This window comes from Stenella coeruleoalba (assembly GCF_951394435.1).
Source record: "Stenella coeruleoalba genome assembly, chromosome: 20".
Taxonomy (NCBI): Eukaryota; Metazoa; Chordata; class Mammalia; order Artiodactyla; family Delphinidae; genus Stenella; species Stenella coeruleoalba.
This window is the reverse complement of record NC_137166.1, coordinates 45,888,886-45,908,805: the sequence shown is the minus strand read 5'-3', so window position 1 is coordinate 45,908,805 and position 19,920 is coordinate 45,888,886. Positions and strand designations below refer to the sequence as shown.

General features: G+C 49.7%; 2 protein-coding genes across 3 annotated transcripts in view; both read right to left on the bottom strand.

The window, feature by feature from the left end:
* Positions 1–896, bottom strand: part of PAK4 (p21 (RAC1) activated kinase 4) — a 46,582-nt gene extending 45,686 nt beyond the window's left edge. For both annotated transcript variants that reach the window (XM_079908245.1, XM_079908244.1), the window contains exon 1: positions 665–896. The gene's annotated coding sequence lies outside the window, so the exon portion shown is untranslated. The remainder of the gene's footprint in view (positions 1–664) is intronic.
* Positions 692–18,780, bottom strand: ACP7 (acid phosphatase 7, tartrate resistant (putative); the record flags this gene model as incomplete). Its single annotated transcript, XM_079906639.1, is given in 19 exon segments — positions 692–940; positions 5,845–5,961; positions 7,091–7,228; positions 10,473–10,544; positions 10,663–10,730; positions 10,822–10,879; positions 10,971–11,078; positions 11,162–11,208; positions 11,211–11,275; positions 11,374–11,436; positions 11,655–11,682; positions 11,685–11,774; positions 12,856–12,904; positions 12,908–13,038; positions 13,346–13,388; positions 13,390–13,473; positions 13,475–13,554; positions 17,181–17,343; positions 18,640–18,780. Coding segments are annotated over 19 exon segments (1,794 nt in total).
* Between the last annotated feature and the right edge of the window lie 1,140 nt (positions 18,781–19,920).

The following is a 19,920-nucleotide window of genomic DNA, read 5'->3' as shown; positions in this document are numbered from 1 at the left end:
AATACGTGTAAAGAGTTTAGAACAGGGTCTGACACATAGTGCTTTATGAGTGCTTGGAATTCTTTTCATTATCTGCGGGAGGGGGGCTTCCTTCTCCCCCACCAGAAAGCACCTTTGATTTCTTTCTTGAATGTCCTACCCCTCCTCTCCAGCAATATGTCCCACTTGGGTTTTAACTTTCGACCCTTGGGAACATCATCTGTCGGGCCATCAGATTCTGATTTTTGCTCGCTTTGGTCACGCCCCATCTTTGATCTCATAAAGATGCCCCCCAACCTAAGTCTCCTGCATTTGCTCCACTGGCTGCTGCCTTAACTCCAACAGCCGCCCCCACGGTTGTGACCTCTGACCCTCGTAGGCACATCCTCCCATCAAATTATTAATTTGACCCCCTTTTTTGACATTCACCCCGTGCCCCTCCAACGAACTCCCACTTCAAATTTCGAATTTTGCGCCCCCCTTCGCCACGCCCCCTTCGTTAGTTTGACCTCTGACCTCCTATACACCTCCCTCCCTCCCGCTCAGCGTAGACCCACGACCCCCCCGGACGCGACCCTTCCCTCCACAAGTGAACTTTGACCCCAGCGGCCCCGCCCCCTACTCGCCTAAACGCTCTACAACCGCCCGGCGCACCCCAATCCCGTGGCCAGACCACTTATCCTACCGGCTCGGCACCGCAGTCGCTCGCGGCCTAGCTGCTCGGCCCGGAAATCGGCTCCCTCACGCCGCCCTCAGCTCTCTTGCGCCGCCGCCACCACGGCCACTGCCGCCGCCATGTTGAATCCCCAACGAACATCCGGGGCTTTCCCCCCTCGCCGTCCACCAGTCCCCATAGCAACGGGGCTGACTGGGCCGGGGGCAGGGCCCGCTCAGGGGCGGAGCTGGGCTCCGGGCAGCGCCGCTCCAGCCTCTGATTGGTGCTGATAGTCCAATCGGAGACCTTCAGGCGGAAAATGCCAAGCAGGGATTGGAAAATTTGGAAAGGGTGCGGAGAGGCTGGCTCCCAGCCCACTTGGATTCTTAAAGGGGAAAATGGCCATCCTCTGGTAACAGAACTTCCCACCTTCCCTCAAAAGGAGTTAGTGGGTGGAAGGCAGTAATGGTAATAATGGCCAGAAACAGTTCGTAAGCATTTACTATGTGTCAGACACCCCGCCAAGTGAAATTTCTCGCTGAATACTCACAACAGACGTATGTTAATACCCATTTTACAGATAAAACTGAGGTTTAGAGGGGCGAACGAGCTGGTTCGGGATCACAGGAAGTAAATAATGAGTTTTGGACGACGTCTGGCAGTCTGTTTGAGTCCGGGAACTTGGCCCGGAATCAAGGCACAGTTTGATTTAATCTTTTTATAAGGTTTTTTTGTGTGTTTTTGTTTTGTTGTTTATAGTATTTATTTGTAAAAAATTTTTTTGAAAAAAAAACCCCGTAATCTAAACTCGGACATCTTTTTCTGTGATTGCACTCATTGAGCTCCAGCCACTTTGCTCTTCCAAAAAAAAAAAAAAAAAAAAAAATCAGGTGCTCTCCCACTTCAAGGTCATTGCATTGCATTTTCCTTCTGTCTGGAATAGACTCTTTCCCCAGGTATCGTCATGGCTACCTCCTTTCTGTCCTTCAGGGTTTTACTCAAATGTCATCTTATCAGTGGGACTGTTCCTGCCCATGCTGACTAATGCAGCAAACATCCCTCTCACATGCTACTAAAGCCCTTACCTTGTCTGCTTTTTCTTATTTTCTGTTGCTCAAATCATCCTCTAACATACTAGATGATTAGATAATCATAGTTACTGTTTTTTGGCTCTCTCTGCTGCTGTCGTGTCAGCACCATGAGAGCATTGATTTTTGTCTGTTTTGTTCACTGTACTTGCCCATTTGTTGAATGGATGGTTGGATAAGTTGTAAATCCACCTCCGCAGAGGTACTTTTAAATATTTAGTGCATCTCCCTTGCCCCAGCACAGTGTCTAGCACATAGTAGGCATTTAATTAATACCTGCAGAAGCAATGAATAAGTGATTGCATAATGTCTTTTTTTCTGTGCATTTACCTACCTTTTATTTATTTTTAAAATAAATTTATTTTATTTATTTTTAATTTTGGCTGTGTTGTGTCTTCGTTGCTGCGCTCAGGCTTTCTCTAGTTGCGGCGAGCAGGGGCTACTCTTCGTTGCGGTGCGCGGGCTTCTCATTGCCGTGGCTTCTGTTGTTGCAGAGCACGGACTCTAGGCGCGTGGGCTTCAGTAGTTGTGGCTTGCAGGCTCTAGAGCACAGGCTCAGCAGTTGTGGCGCCTGGACCTAGCTGCTCCGCGGCATGTGGTATCTTCCTGGACCAGTGCTCGAACCTGTGTCCCCTGCATTGGCAGGTGGATTCTTAAGCACTGCGCCACCAGGGAAGCCCCCTACCTACCTTTTAAAACAGAATTGGAAACACATTTATAAAGAATTTTGTATCTTTTTAAAACAAGACTATAAATATCACCAGTAACTTTCCAGGTCATTAAATATTCTTCAAGAACATTTGTTTTAATGGCTGCATAAGATGCCATTCTATCAATGAATGCTAATTTGTCTGAACCACTCTTTCTTGTTGAACATCTAAACTGTGATAAATATTTTGCTATTATAAATAATTTATCCCACCCCCAAAATCCAAGCAGTTAAATATTTGTGCACATCTTTAATTATTTCCTTTGAAAAGATTACCACAGTTGGAACTGCTGGGTCAAAGGAAACGTACATCTTTAAGATTTAATAATAGTAACAGTTCCCATGCTTCAAACATTTCTGTGCACTATACATGGTGCTAAGTTGCATAATTTAATCAGCAGGGGCTGTGATTATCCCTGCTCCACAGAGGAGGAAACTGAGGCTTAGAGAAGTAACTTCATTTGCTCGAAACCCCACACTGGGTTCATCCCTAGCTTTGATGCCCAAGCAAGGCTCTCGCTAACTTCCCTCTGCTGCCTCCCCACGGCCTGGGACACACATTGCCAAGTTGTGCTGCAGGGATCCAATTCACACACCCGCCAGTGTTCGGAGAGAATATGCCCTTTAAACTACCCTTGCCAGCATTAAACATTCTTGTTCTTGTGCTCTTTTGAAGTCTTTCTGCCTTACTGAGTCTCCGTTTTTAAAAAAAAAACAAGTCTTGGGACTTCCCTGGTGGTCCAGAGGTTAGGACTCTGCCCTTCCACTTCAGGGGACACAGGTTCAATCCCTGGTCCCTGGGCGGGGAACTAAGACTCTGCAACCCCACCTCACCCCCCCACACACACAAAAAAAAACAAGCAAGTCTAGTAGCTGAGACGATGGCACTTTATCCAAATCCCAGTGATGGAAGGATGGCCGGGTACAGCCTTTGTCTCTCTCTTTTTAATTTTACATTGGACTATAGTTGATTTGCAGTGTTGTGTTAGTTTCAGGTGTACAGCAAAGTGATTCACTTACACATATACATATACCTAGTCTTTGCCTCTTTAATACCCTGCACACAGTGCAGGGCATCAGGCTCTAGAACCCATGTTTGGGGAAGCCCTCCTGTAACTTAGTTGGGGATCTCAGTCAGCGATCAGAGCCCTGGAACAAGCCCAGTGGTAGATCTGCTCCAAGGGTTTCCTCAGGATGGGCAATCAGGCCCTTCTACTTCAGGGCCCTGGGAGAGGAAATCGGGCCCAAAGAGCCTCCTATAGCAGGCTTCCTGGAGGGGTTGGTGAGGAGGTGACCCTCAATAGATGGAAAAGGTGAGGAGAGTGAGGACAATTTGGCCTCATAAAAATGATAAATTTTGGGCTTCCCTGGTGGCGCAGTGGTTGGGAGTCTGCATACCAATGCAGGGGACACGGGTTCGAGCCCTGGCCCAGGGAGCAGCTAAGCCTGTGCGCCACAACTGCTGAGCCTGCGCTCCAGAGCCCATGAGCCACAACTCCTAAAGCCCGGGCGCCTAGAGCCCGTGCTCTGCAACAAGAAAAGCCATTGCAGTGCGAAGCCCGCGCAACGCAACGAAGAGGAGCCCCTGCTCGCCGCAACTAGAGAAAAGCCCGCGCACAGCAATGAAGACCCAACACAGCCAAAAATAAATAAATTTTTTAAAAAATGATAAGTTTCAATACATCATGGGAAAAGATCAGTGGCAATATATAGATGGCAAGCAAAGCTTCCTGTCCTTTATATGTAAAGAGCATTTACAAATTTGTGGTCCAGTGGTTAAGACTCCACACTCCCAATGCAGGGGGCCCAGGTTCAATCCCTGGTCAGGGAACTAGATCCCACATGCCGCAGATAAGCGTTCACATGGCACAACTAAGGAGCCAGTGAACTGCAACTAAGGAGCTCTCGAGCCACAACTAAGGAGCCCATGTGCCACAACTAAGAAGCTGGTGAGCCTCAACTAAGGAAACTGCCTGCTGCAACTAAGGAACCCAACTGCTGCAACTAAGACCTGGCACAACCAAGTAAATAAAAAAAAAAAAAAAGAAAGAAAGAAACTGCAAGGAGCCTTGGGCCTAGTGGAGCCTGGGGGGGAATAAGATGTGAGGAGGCTGAAACTGCATGGCGCAATGGAGGAATACATGTGCCATCAGCCAGAGCTAGGGGCTCACAGGCTTCTCTCAGGGGAGCCCTCAGCCCTGGGGCCAGAGCCCAGCCTTTGCCTAGGACTTCTGGAGTCAGATCCTGTCCATCCCCAGCTCAGAGCCCTCCCCTGGTTCCATGTCACTCAGGATAAAGGACAGAGTCCTCCCTGTGACCCACAAGGTCCCACGCGATCTGCCCCAGTCACCTCCCTGCCCTCATCCCCACTCTGCCTCTCACTCCCTCTGCCCTCTGACAGGATGGGCGTGCTTCTGTCTCGGGGCCTGTGCATTAGCTGTTCCTCTGCCTGAACTGCTCTGCGCACATGGCTCCCCCTTCAGATTCCTTCAGATCTAAACATCACCCTCTCAGTGAGGTCTCCCTGACCACCCTCGTGAAAACTGTCACTGCCCCCCACTACTCTCTATCCCCCTTCCTGCTTTTTCTGTGCATTTATCACTATTTACCATTATATGTTTTACTTATTTATTGTGTTTGCTGTCCGACACCCTGGATAGAATGTCAGCTCCATGAGGGCAGACATCTCTGTGTTGTTCACAGCACGGAGAACAGGTCCTGGCACATGACAGGTGCTCAATAAATACCGATTGAATACAGGAAAGGAAGAAGGGAAACAGGGGGAGGGGGAAAAATTTAAAAAGGGAGGAAAATGGCAGCTCCGTGAGCTCCTAAGCTTGTCACCTGCCCCAGTTGGAAGTTAGGAGTGTTAACACTTCCCGCCTTCCAGGATAAGTCAGTGCCAGGCTGGGAAACTGAGGCATGAAGGACACTGGTTACCGCTCCTTGGGCCATTGGAGACAGGCCTCTGATTGGCACTAAGGGCCGGCCTGGAGGAGAAAGTCACCATCGCCACCTGCTGGACAATGGTGTCATGACAGCCATGCCCACCCTGCTGACTTGGGGCTGGTGATGGCCCTTGCTCCGTGGTCAGGAGAGGAGTCGGCCCAGTGGGGCATCCCCAGCAAAAGTTCAGAGTCCACGGAGACACAGCCATAAGCCTCTTTACTCCTGAGGCCCTGTGGACACTCTGCGCAGTCAGTGCTATGCAGGAGGGCAGGGTTGTGCCACCCAAGACCTGTCTTGCTTCACTTTGTCCGTACAGCTGCTCTCCCAACACAGCAGGTTGGGACCCCCTCCTCTCGGGGAGGAGAGAGCTGCTCCAGCTCCCTCAGGGCTGTATCCACCCCACATGGGACCTAGGAAGGTAGAGGAGTCGAGGACCTCCCTGACACCCTCCCGGGCCTGGGTACCCCAGCCAAGGTAGCAAGGCCCAGGGTTCCTGATGAGAGCTGTCTCCATCCCCAGAGGTACATCATCCGGCCAAGCAGAGGTCTCACCACCCAGACACCGTCCACAATCTTCCCATCATGCAAGGGACAGAAAAAAAATAATAAAATAAAAGGAGGTAATGAAGGCCGAAAGCCCAGATTCTGGGGCCAAGTAGCCTGAGTTCAAATCCCAGCTCTGCCTCTGATAGGCTGTGTGACCTTGGGTGAGCTATTAGACCTCTCTCGGTGTCAGTTTTCCTCAACTGGAAAGTGAGGATGATAGTAATAGTACCTACATCATAGCTATCATGAGAATTAAGTGAGATATTTGGAAAAGGCTGGAAAGGGAACCTGGCACAAGGCAAGGACTGGGTAAGTGTGGGCTATTATTATTAGAGCACAAACCCTGGAGTCAGACAAAACTCACTTTATATCCCAGCAAAGCCACTCCCTATGTGGCCTTCAGCACATGCCCCTACTCTGAGCCTCACTTCCATATTGCATAAAATGGGGAGAACTGAATAGATAACATACACAAGAGCCTGCCTGTGGTGTATGGGCTACACAGTAAATAGTAGTTATTTATCATGAAAAGAATATGGTCTTTGGGGTCAGATCTTAGTTCTGCACCCTCTGGCTGTGTGACCCTGGGAAAATTACCTCCCCTTTCTGAGCTGTAAAATGAAAAGAAAATTTGTCGCATGGTATTGTTGTGGTGATTAAAGGGACTAACTATAAGGCATCCAGTTCAGAGTCTGGAACACAACAGGTGTTCAATCAGTCAGTTATTAGCACCTTTATAAAACTACAACGGCAGAAATAAAGAAAGGTGAGCCATGATTATTTGGGTCCATCTAACCTTAAGCCATCCCTACCACACACACACATCATATTGCTTTCCCTTTACCTGTCTCCCACAACCTAGCTTTTTCTTCCCCTGCTTCATGTGATAAATACCTATAGAATCGACTGTGTTTTAGAAACTGTTCTAAGCACTTTATATATAATAAGTCATTCAACCCTTGTGAGGTAGAGACTATTAATATCCCCATTTTTCAGATGGGAAAACTATGGCTCAAAGTTGCTTGAGGTCATCCAGCTGGTAAATAGCAGAGGCAGGATTTGAACCCAGGATTTCCAGCTCTCACGTCCACTTCTGAAACCACTTGGCTCCAGAGCATGCTAGGCCTGGTTACTCAGGCAGGTGATTGGGCCACTGCTCACTGACCTGGTCATCAGACACTTGCTGGATGTGGACACGGGTCTCACTGAGGTTGTATAGCCGTGTGTACCCGTTCTCTTTGATGCGCACGGTGCTCCAGGGCCGCGGGAAGAGGGTTAAGGGGTTCAGCCGCTCCTCACAACCCTGCCGGAGAGAATCATTTAGACCCAGGGCTGGCGCAGGTGGAGTACCCACTGGGGAGCAGAAAAGACCTGCCAGGCTGGGACCCTGCCACCCCCAAGGAAGACAAAGCCAGTTAAGACTTGATCTTGATAATGCTCACTGCTGAGTGTTTTGACCCAACCAGGCTTCCTGGTTCTCTGACTTCTAGAACAGTGCCTGGCTGTACAAGACTGTCCACTGCAGCATTTTCTCGAAAAGCCCTGAGCTGGAAGCCAGCCAAACGGCCATCAGTGGGGGTCAGTTAAATAAATTATAGGGTAGCCATCACAAAGTGGGGTGGTAGAGAAAAATGGCCAAGACGTATGGTTAAGGGGAAAATGCAATTCACAGAATAGAAGAAATTGGTGGCTCTCAACCGTCGCTGCACAGTAGACCCTCCAAGAAAGCTATTGAAATCGTCATTGCCTGGGGGAGAGGAAGTGCTTATCCTTGCAGTAGAAACCCAGGTAATGTGAGCAGAAAGGATGAGGGAGCATCAGCCTCAAAAACAAAAAAAATCACCATTTTGCAGCCATCATCATAGTAACTGATTGAAGCCAGAACCATCAATGGATGGTCAAAGTAGCGGCGAAAATTTGAGGAATATCAGGATGTTTGTGGAGTCTCAAAGTACCTCCAGGAGACCCTTGTTAATTTTAAAGGGGAAAACCGTGACTATGGTGGAGAAGATGTGTAAACTGAGACTTAAAGGGGCTAAAGAGATACCACGCACCTCCTCATAGGGTGCACTGAAAAGAACACAATATCGCTTTTTATTCTTACCCAAAATGTGTAACTTCAGTCTAATCACCAGCAAACATCAGACAAATCCGAACTGAGGGATAGTCTACAAAACAACTTTGCTATGCTCTTCAAATTTTTCAAAGTCATGAAGAATGAAGAAAGAGTAGGGAAATGTTTCTGATTAAAGGAAGGGAGAGGGGGCTTCCCTGGTGGCGCAGTGGTTGAGAGTCCGCCTGCCGATGCAGGGGGCGCGGGTTCGTGCCCCGGTCCGGGAGGGTCCCGCGTGCCACGGAGTGGCTGGGCCCGTGAGCCATGGGAGAGGCCGCAGCGGTGAGAGGCCAGCGTATCGCAAAAAAAAAAGGAAGGGAGAGAGATAAGACACGGAAGTAGAATGTATGATCTTAGACTAGATTCTGGACCAGAAAAAAAAAAATTCTTTAATTTAAAGGACATGAATAGGACAATTGGCTAAATTTGAATGAGATTAGATAATGGTATATTATCAATGTTAACTACCTGAATCTGATTATTATACTGTACTGATGTAAGAGAATGTCCTCGTTTTCTTAGGACATACAGATGGAAAGATAAAGGGGCATCATTTCTGCAACGTACTCTTCATCGGATCTGAAAATAATAGTAAGATGTATACACACACACACACACACACTTAGACAGACAGACAGACAAAAACAGAGATTGAAACAAGCGTGGTTAAATGTTCACATTTGGGAAATCTTGGTAAAGGGGATATGGAACATCTTTGTATTATTTTTGCTACTTTTCTGTTAGTCTAAAATAATTTCAAAATTTAAAATGAAAGAAAAAAGCTAATCTGCACTGATTAAGGTCAGAATAGTGATCACCTACACCTATGAGGAGCCACCTGCACTGATAACATTCTATTTCCTGCTGCAGGTGGTGGCCGCACAGGGGTGGCAATGCCAGGGCCGAGCCCTCGGAGATTCTGGTGTTTGTTCTGGGGTTGGGCCCAGGCACTGGAGTTTTAAAACCTCCCCAGGTAATTCTAACGTGCACCAAGGCTGAGAACTGCTAGGGTGTGAAGCATGATCCAAGCTGTTTTTAAAAAGTGGGTGATGCCGTAACACAACTCCATTGAGACAATGACTCATTTGCATACATGGAAAATATTCTCAAATGCCACCCGAGATGTAACCGTTGAGAGTGGGACTAAGAAGGGTGTGGAGAGTTTTACCTCCTGCCCTCTGTTCTGTTTGAATTTTTATCATGAGAGGTTCTTACTTTGATCTCACTAATTTGTAAGAAACAGCTTAAAAAATAAGCCCTCGCTTCTTGTGGAAGTGACTGATTCCAAGGCTCGGCGGGTGGGGGTAGGGGGACAGAAGATGATCCTGGAGCACCCTGTAGTGCCAAAAAGTAAGAGAGAGCCCACAAAACGACAGGGACACATCGAAAGGACACGGCCTGATCTGAAGAGTTCCCAGTGGCCAAAGTTAGAGCAATCTAGGCAGCAGCGTAAACGGCAGGAGTATTGGATTCGAGCCCACGGGAGAAGATAATTACCCATGAGGCCATACTAGTATAAATCCATAACTAACTAACCAAATAAATGGGGCAGAAGGGACAACTCTTCCTCATGGGAGGATGCTAACTAATAAATCGAGGAGGAATGAGGGAAATAGAAGATCCCCAGTGGAACATCCCAGTGATCACTGTAACAGACAAGACCCACTGATGGGTTCAAAAATTAGCAGGTGAAAGTTAGAGGAGAAACAGGACATTTGCAGGGTCTAAAAGCATCTCCCCCAAGATGTTTATCAACTAAAAAGGGAAATACAACAACTTTACAGAGCAAGAACCCAGCAGACACTTCCTTAAACAGGTGATTCAGAGAAATCCCTCCAGGAATGAGACACAGTGAGGACAGGGACCCCCCCCCGGTATGGCCCGCTGAGAAGGACAGACCATCATTTGTGACTGTGTGGCCCCAAATGCATAACCCGAATCTTGGCAGGAGAAAATATCAGACAAACCCAGATCCAGGGGCATTCTGAACAAAACAACTGACCTGAATGAAAGACAAGGGAAGAGGGAGGAACCATCACAGTTTGGAGGAGACTAAGGAGACACAATAACTAAATACAGTGTGGGATCCTGAAACAGAAAAAGGTCATTGGTGGGAAAGCTGGTGCAATGTGAATGAAGTCTGGAGTCCAGTTACAATGCTAATAATAAGCCCTCTGCCCTGGATCCATCCAGTAGACCTGGGCAAGCACCCCCTGCCCCCGCCACTTATTGATCCTGCGATTCTGAAGGAGTATTTTACTGTCTGAGCCTCTGTTTCCACATCTGTGCAATGGGCATGCTATTGATACTAGGTGCATCTAACCACATAAGAGATAGCAGCTGTATAAAGGATGAGGCACCCAGGCTGGTACAAGTGCAGCCCTCAATAGATCAGAGGCCAAAGCAGCACCCCCCCTCCCCCCACCCTGCTCGCGGCAGATCCGGTGATGATGCGGACCGGGACACAAGGGTGGGTGTTGGGCATCTCTCGGCTGCCATTAAATACCTGGAGAAGGGACAAAGGGGAGGGGCCTGTCATACCCAGCCAGGCCCCGCGGTTCTGACCTTGAGGGGGCGGTCCACTGACACCAGCCACATGGCTCTCAGCCCACCCCAGGCCTCACATGGTAGTTGTAAATTGGCCACAGGCATTCATAGGAGCGTTCGTGAGCCCACAGCTGCAGGTCCACCCCTGATACAAAGCAAGAGGGGGGTCAGGTCCCTGAATCCAGGAGAGATGGGGCGTGGGGTCTGGGGCTGGGGAGTCCCCTGGGGTCACTCACCGTATTTATAGAAAAGATCCTCCAACTCATAGAACTTGCCAAGGAGGCCTCTGCGAACCTGGGCCGGATGAGCAAGGAGGTGAGGGGTGACTCGGGCCAACCCCCCAACCTGGATTTCAGCACCTTTTCCCCAGGGAGGGGGTCCTCACCTTGCTTTCATGCCAGGTGCAGTCATCCCAATCAGCACTGGAACAGTACATGGGCCGGTGACCCATGGTAATGATCCAGGGCGGGGCTGCTGGGTTCTTATTGGCTTTCTGCAGAGAAGGGCGCAGTGTGAGGGGCAGGGGTTGCAGGAGGGGGAGGCGAGGCAGGTCCAAGGGGGACATCCACAGGTTACCTGGAGGTCGCTCTCCAGCCAGCGAAACTGTCTCTCTACCAGGTGGCGCCGTAATGGAGAAAGAAATATACCTCGGTGGAGAAGGAAATGATGTGTACCGGGCCCAGATCCCAGCTGGAAGGGTCAAAGGGCAGGGGTCAAATATGGGGTCTCTCCTGCATCTCCCATCCTTCAGGGGAGGGACGCCAGTCCCCCAGCTTCCCTCAGGTTACCGGTACCACAGGCCTTCACTGTCCCCTGGCATGATGAAGCGAGCTTTGTAGTTGGAGAAGTTGCTGGATAAAAGGAAGTAAAACGGTGGGGAGAAGGTCTGGGTGCCCCCGCCCACCCCCACCTCCCACTGTCAGGCCAGGCCTGGCTCCCAGCCCAGCCCTCATCTCCTTTCCTCTCACTTCCACAAATGAGCTGCTGCAGTACGAGAGACTAAGGTGAGACACTAGGAAGGACTTTTCTTTGGCCAGGCCCTTGCCCACCCTGAGCCCTCAGGCCTCACTAGCGGTCTTCGTGATTCCCAGGACACGCATGTATGGAAGGCTGGCGGCCACAGGTTCGAGATTCATGAACTTGTCCCTGACGTGAGCGTTGCCCTGATTCATGTTGTAAAAAAAGTCTCCTGGGGGGTGGAGGAGAGAATGAGGACCCAGACCTGGCTCTGCTTTCTCCAGATTTGAGAGACCTGGTTGGTCACGTGCGGGCTGTGCAAGTCCTGGTCGCCCCCACTGTGAGGCGTCCTGATTCTCCGATCCCTACCTCACACCCACCCACATGTGCGCTTGGAACCATTTCCTGAGCCTCTGGTCCCCGAGGGCCCCTGCAGGACCTTGCCGGTCTCCTGTGCTCTGAGCACACCAGCCGCCATCTCACCCCTTCTCAGAGTAATAACAACGTTAAGACTGACATAGTCTGGGAAATTCCCTGGTGATCCAGTGGTTTAAGACTCGGTGCTTCCACTGCAGGGGGCACAAGTTCAATACCTGGTCAGGGAACTAAGATCCTTCATGCCCCTCGGAGGGGCCAAAATAAACAAATAAAAAAATATATAAGGGTGAATTAAAAAAAAAAAGACTGACATAGTCTAGTCAGGTACCAGGCACATTTTCAGATGCTTTACATGCTCGATCACCTGAATCTTCAAAACACCCTCTGAGGTGGATGTTATTATCATCCCCATTTCAGATGGGGAAACTGAGGCCCGGAGGGGTTAAGTGCTCGTTTAAGGTCACAGAGCTGGTTAGTGAGGATCCAGGAATCGAACCCTGGGAGCCTGATTCCAGAGTCTACTATGGCTTTGAACTATATCGGCCCCAATCTCCATCTCCCATCTGGTTCCCGTCCTCTCAAATCACAACAGAAATGATCATGACAACAAACACTTATGTAGCACTTACAACAGGACAGGCAATATCGACTTATTTAGTCATCACAAGAGCCCTGTGAATTCTAACCTAGTCTTAGCCCTTAGAACAATAATACAGAGGAGAAAACCAACGCACATAGCTCGAAGCGTCAAGACTGATTTTAACCTGGGCAGCCTGGTTGACCACAGCACCGTCTCTGTGGCCAGTCTCATCCCCCAGCCTGCAGAGCCACGCTAGCCCCGGCCCAGGTCCCCTCCGCGGTCCTGGCGTTGCCTCCCACCCAAGCTTCCCCTCCCCGACCCCAAACCTCCAGGCGCACCCTGGCTGATGCCTCACCCACATGAAGAACAGCGTCGTACCTGCCCTGCTGGGTGTCACTGCACAGTCAGGGTAGGGCCCTAGGATTGTCAGTCCCTATGTCCCCAAACACAGCCAGACAGGGGCTCCAGTGGGGCCCAGTCTTCAGGGCCCTGAAGAGGAACCGACGGCTCCAGCCCTGAGTACTGCCGCAGCAGTAAACTGAGGGGAAAGGAAAAGGTCACAGTCGGCTGGGGAGCGGGGTGGGGGGCACCCCAGGATGTCTCCTTCACCCCCATCCGTCTTCAACTGGTGTGGGGATTGAATGGGTCTGCCCTATGCCCCTTCTGTCCACCTCACCCCAGGTCCCCAGCCTTCCATTTTCATCCCAGGGTCTTATACAATAGGCTTGCATGTAAGCAGAAGGGGTACCAGCCCACCTGAGCCACCCGCCAATAGCAGCTTCTAGCCCACATCCCACTCCTCTTCCCATTGCCCCCTCAACACCTGGGCCCAGGGCCCCTCTCACCATACTGGACCCTGGGCAGCAGCCCCTGCAGTGTGATTCGGTCGGTGTATGTAGAACTTCCGCCAGAGAATGCCCCCATCCATAGAGGGGCTGGAGGTGCCCTGAGCCCGGAGGGGCAGGGGCCCCCCCTAGCTGCAGCCCGAACAACTGCACTTCCGAGGGGGTTGGGACCCATGTGGTCCAAGTTACAGTCATGCAGCCTGTCTCACCTGGAGAGAAAGGAAATGGGGGTCGGGCAGTGAGGCCTGGGCAGGGGTGGGGAGGGATGTGAGGAGAGTGAGGGGCAATAACGAGAGACTGAGGGGCTCTTGAACATTTAGTAGTTAAGATCACAGGTTCTGCAGCTTTCCAAGTTCAATCCCCGCTCCACCATTTCCAAGCTGTGCTTTCCTTGGGCAAGTCACTTCACCTCTCTGAGCCTCAGTTTCCTTCTCAATAAAATGGAATAATAATAGTATCTTCCCTATAGGGTTCTGTGAGGCTTAGATGAATAAGTAAAAGTAAAGTAATATGTATAGCTGATTCACTTTGTTATAAAGCAGAAACTAACACACCATTGTAAAGCAATTATACTCCAATAAAGATGTAAAAAAATAAAAGTAAAGTACTTGAAACAGTGCCTAGTACAGTCAGGGTTACATGAGTGAATGAATATTATTATTAATATCGTTACTGGGTGCAGGCCTGTTCCGCGTATTTTACACATGACATAGTTTAGGGGTTGTCAACTCAGATGTCTAGAGGCCAGCTAGGTAATACACATGGGGACAAGGGCCAGCTGTAAGGAGTAAGGCAGCAGGGAGACGTGGAGTATGTTGCAAAGCGTAGAGCCTGCCCTGCCTCAGAGAGGAGCCATCGTTCAGCTCTGGTACCACTCAATCTGTCAACTTCTAGAGCAAATCTTTATACGGTGTTTTTTTTTTTTTTTTGCGGTACGTGGGCCTCTCACTGTTGTGGCCTCTCCCGTTGCGGAGCACAGGCTCCGGACACGCAGGCTCAGCGGCCATGGCTCACGCGCCCAGCCGTTCCGCGGCACGTGGGATCCTCCCGGACCGGGGCACGAACCCACGTCCCCTGCATCGGCAGGCGGACTCTCAACCACTGCGCCACCAGGGAAGCCATATACGGTGGTTTTTATAGCCCAAAAGCATGTAAGAGTAGATATACAAACTTTTAAGTGATAGCTCCTAATTAATTCTTAAACGTCAGCAAATCAAGGTTTTAAAAATACCATGTGGTATAGGATGACGTTAAGAGCATGAGCGGGCTTCATATTTATACATTCATATATATATAGAAATATAGGTGTGTACGTATGCATATCAACATATCCGCATGTATTGTCAAGCCCTGTTTGTGAGAGGGCCTAGGAGCAGCGACGCCTCAGTAGCAGTGAGCACACCTAGTGCTCAGATCTTAGTTTCTAAATACCCATTCTCCAATCAAAGGAACCAGGGCTCCTTGGAGAAGTAGTTGATTCCAGAGATGGGGTAGGAAATATACAAGATGAGTCTGGGATAATTGGTGGTGCCAGAAGGTGAGGCAGTGCTCAGGACACGATGGGAGTGGGGTTGTGGAAAGAACACAGAAGCCAAGCTGGAGGAGTTCTAAAAGACCAAGTCAGAGACAATTTGAGCCACAAAATAAATAGCAATGGTACTGAGTTTAATTCACGGGATAAAATAAATATCCGAGAGTCCATACCAAATAAATAAATAACCAAAACAAACAAACAAATAAATAGAGGGGGCGGGGAGGGATAGCCCTTCCTTACAGTAAAATTTCAATTAGACAGAGAGAGGGAATTAGAAAGTTACAAAATCACAATTAGGCACACCCCATGCTAATAATTGTGGCAGACAAGATTTACCAATGAATGCTAAAATTAGTGCACAAAAGTTTCAGGAGAAACCTGATTTCCAGCCTTAAGGAATCTTCCCCTAGATATTCATTACAAGGATATTTATACAAAGGAAAGAATAAAAGCTTTACAGTGGAGAAACCCAGCAGGCACCATTTTAACCAAGCAATGAAGGTTCACATTACCAGTGACAGCAATAAGACATGTCAGTGTCATGAACACTCTGATACCATGCACTGAGAAGGGCACTACATCCCACTAGGACAGTCTTGCCAGAAAAATACGTAATTCAATACGTATTCCAATCGTGAGAAAATAGCAGATAACCCCCAAATGAGGACTGTTCTATAAAAACCAAACAAAATCAGAAAGACAACAGCTCAGTACTCCAAAATGTCAAGATGTTCACGTTAGGAGAAACTGGGTGAGGGGGATATAAGAACTCTGTAATATTTTTTGCAAAATTTCTGTTAAATCTAAAATTAGTACAAAATTTACAGTTTTAAAAACAAATATGACAGTCTTTTGAGCCAGCCTGCCTGGGTTCAAATTCCAGGCTATGTGACCTGCGGTCAGACTCTTCATGTCTTTGAGCCTCAGTTTACTCTTTTGTAAAATGGAAGGAACAATAGTACTTACAGCTTAAGGTCCAATAAGAGGTTAAATGAGTCTTCCATCTGAATCGCTTGTAAGAGTATATTTGTTATTATTATCATTATTGTGTAGGCCAAACAAAGGCCAGCTGTGATCTCACTGGGTTTTCACAGTGAAATGGGTTTTATTTTTGTTCCATTTTACAGAAGCCTCCAGGCAAAGTGCCTTGTCCAAGGTCACTTAGCCAGCAAATGCCAAAGCCAGTTCATTCGTGTGGTTTCAGATTCTCATTGCAACTAACCCTTAAGAAACTACCTTAAAAGTGTCAAGGACACACAAAAGAATAAGGAAAGACTGAGGAATTGTCACAGATAGGAGGAGTAATTAAGGAGACTTAAAGAGAGATAAACCAATGCCTCTCCTCACTATATTCCCTTTTTTTTTTTTTTTTTTTTTTTTTATGGTACGCGGGCCTCTCACTGTCGTGGCCTCTCCCGTTGTGGAGTACAGGCTCCGGATGCACAGGCTCAGCGGCCATGGCTCACGGGCCCAGCTGCTCCGCACCATGTGGGATCTTCCCAGACCAGGGTACGAACCCATGTCCCCTGCATCGGCAGGCGGACTCTCAACCACTGCGCCACCAGGGAAGCCCTCCCTTTCTTTTTTAAAGTGTAGTTATTTTTCATGAAAAATGTCATCTACCTTACTAATGAATGGGTTTATTATTGCTCATTTTTAATGATTGAATCAATAGTTTTAAATGCCTCCATTTTAGTTTCTGTTATGGCAACTATCATGGACGTAACTCACATAAACTGAAGCTCTCTAAGGTTCTTATAATTTTTTTAGCTGTGCCAAAGCGTCCTGAGACAAAAACGTGTGAGAAGCACCGCCACACGCCAAGTTCCCTTTTGCTGCTTCACAGCTGATATTTCACTTACTCGTCACTCTGAGGTCACACTAATATTACCCCATTGTCCAGATGAGGAGACTGAGGCCAGAGAGGTTAAGTCACTTGCCCAAGTTTACACGGCAGGTAAGCAGCAAAGCTGGGGTTAAAACCCAGGAAGTCTGGGTGCAGAGGGTCCAGAGTCCAAGGTCCTACTACCTCCTTGCACCTCCACCAGAAGATCAAGGACCAGGAGGGAGCTTTGTGGGAACACCGCGATGAGCGAGGACGACAGCAGCCCCCTTAGGAGAGCGCTTACTATAGGCTGGGCTCCAGAGGCATTTCCCACACAGCCAGATGCGCCGCTGCTTATAATCTCCATTTAACAGAGGTGGACACATGAGGCTCAGAGAGAACCGCCAGCCTAGAAATCAGTGTGGGATTCCTGATTCTCACTGGGAAATGCCCAGGGAGAGGTCGCAGACACTCACCTGGGTAGGACAGGTGGGCTTGCTCAGGGGCAGCGCTGGGAGCCTTTGGGGACCCCTGGACTCCCAGGGAGAAACAGAGGAGCGGACAGCAGCAGGACCAGCAGGGACGAGGGGAGCACACGGTAGAGGGAAGGGGGGAAGCAGAAAGGGGAAGGGCAAGGGTCTAACGTGTATGAGATCCCTTCAGAACAGCAGGAGCGGCTGGGGAGGATGGGGAAAGAAGGGGGATCAGGCAAGATCACACGGAGGGAGGGAGGACGGCAGGGAGGTCTTCACAGGGATGGTTATCCAGATGCTGGAGAAAAACAAAAACAGTCATCACTACTGAGAGGCGAATGCCCTCTGAGCCTCGCTGGCTGCTAAGCATTTTACATAGATTAACTCATGGGAGCCTGACGACATTCCTCTGTGTGGTGGCCACTGCTCATCAGCCCCATGTCACAGATGACGGAGCTGATCAACGGAGTGACTCAGTTGCGTGGCTCGGGTGTGATGGAGCGGGGATTGGAACCCAGGGGTCCTGGCTCCAGAGCCCTTGCTCTTACCCACCGCTCACTCTCAATGCAAGAGGCTTGGGAGTGGGGCTGGGGGGTCTCAGTGTAGGAAGTTGCCTTTGGCAACCCCATCCCCAGCATTCCACCCTGCCCTCAGAGACCTCATCACCCTCTACTCCATCCTCCAACCTTCCATTTCCATCATAGTAACCTCAATCCCCCCACTCCATCCCCAGACGGCCCAAGAATTCCGTCCCACCTGGAGCAGCCCCGTCCTCCTTGCCCCTTACCCAGCATCCCATTCTGCCTTCAGTGACCCCAATTCCTCCCCATCTCCACCTGTCTCCCCTGACCCTGCACCTGTATACCCACCCTCCTCATCCCCAGCCCTTCCCTTCCCGCTCCAGTTCGGTCTCCAGCCCCTCGAGGACCTGCCTGCCTGCCTGCCGGGGCAGAGCCAGGCCGGGACTGTCAATCTGGGGGCCGGGAGCTGGGCCTGGAGGTTCCCCCCAGGTCCCTGGCTCACCCGCTGGGGCTCCAACTCCCAGCATGCGCGTCTCGGGGCACCAGTGGGACAGCGGTATTTTATGAGTTTGTAGGCGCTGAGACATCCCGCCGCCCACAGCTATCCCAGCCCCGGAAGAGCCTGCCTTCTCCAGGTGACGGCCTCCCCAGACAGCTGGCGCCCCGGGTTCCACAGGTCCGGCTGGTCTTGGGCGGCCCATGCCCACGCGCCCACCTCCCCCCGCCCCCGCCTCCCCGGGCTGGGCGGGGGAAGGGGACCTAGGTAAATTTGATAAGCTGCTGCCGCCACCTCCAAGCCGGCCTCCAGGTGAGCACCCGGACAGGAGGTCTTTGCTCGTCCCCCAGGAGCCCCATCCCGCAGCTACGGAGCCCCCAGGGCACTGACACCGGTCCCCAGCTCTGGCCCTGCCGGATCCTGAGGTACCCAGGTGTGCTGGCACCTGCGCCTGCGACCGAGGTGGGTGTGGGGAGATTCTCCCATCGCTTCCCGCGGCGCCGGCTTTGTATTCTCGGCAGTTCCTTCCGCCTTCCTCACTCTGCAAGCTTAGTCCACGCCGGTTCCTCCTCAGGCCCCCGGGCATGCTGAAAACAGAAAATCAAAGTCCACCGAATGACGGTGCTGCTTCTGAGTCGTGCGCCCGAGGCCGGTTACTCGACCCCGCTGGGCCTTGGTTTCTTCACCTGTGAAATGAGGGTGATAACAGTATGGACACTATGGGCTACTGTGAGGATTAAACCAGTTGACACATGAAATTTCACGCTGAGAACAGGGACTGGCCCAGAGTAAGGGCTGGATAAGAATCCGCTGTTATTTTTATTATTATTAATGCATGAGTTCCAGAAATTGCCCTGGGGTCTAGGTGCGAGCAAGTGAGTATTTTCTCTGTAAACCTTTGTGAGCTGTTTGAAGGTTGTGAGTGGCTTGCTGCAAAAATACCCTTGGGTATTTTCCCAGAGCAGCAGGAAAAGTCAGAGGATCCAGGTTTTAGTTGTTTCGTCTTCCTGTCTGCAGATCAAATGACTCCACAATTTGGCTTTGTCAAGTCAGGTATAGCAGTGTCTGCTGATTGGGAACACTGATTCCATAGACTGACACTGAGGGTGTAGGGGTGGTTCAAGATGGGCTTTTGCACTGTTTGGACCTTTTTCCCCCACCTTCTGGAGTCTCCATTACAACTTAAAATGTAATAAAAAGCAACCCTCTTGGCCATATTCAAATACCCTCAAGACCCTGCTCACCCTCAGCAATTTTAACTTCCCCTTAGTTCTAGTTTTTCTGGTGGTCTTCCAGGAGCTGTGGTTACGAACGTTGTTTTTGTTAAAGTCACCTGTGGCGGGCTGGTGAAGCCCTTCTCCAAATCATGTTTTAACATGTATTAAAAAGAAAAAAAAAAAACACAGGATACAAAAGAAACGGATGCTATTGAATTACAGATACACGATTTTTTTTGGATATGTAATACAGTAATATATGTACTTCTTTATCAGTGCATTAAACTTCAAGATCTAGGGACAGGTCCAAAATTATAGTAATTTAGAAACTTTGTTGAGTGTATAGACGATGTTTGAGAGTCTTGCGACGACTACAGTGGGGTTGGAAAACAACTGTTAATTTCTTCTCATGACAAAGCCAGAAATCTGCTAACTGTCCTGTGGTTGGCCCTTCCAACACTCACCCCCCCCCTCATGGCAGAAGGACCTGGTAAATTTCAATTACAGCA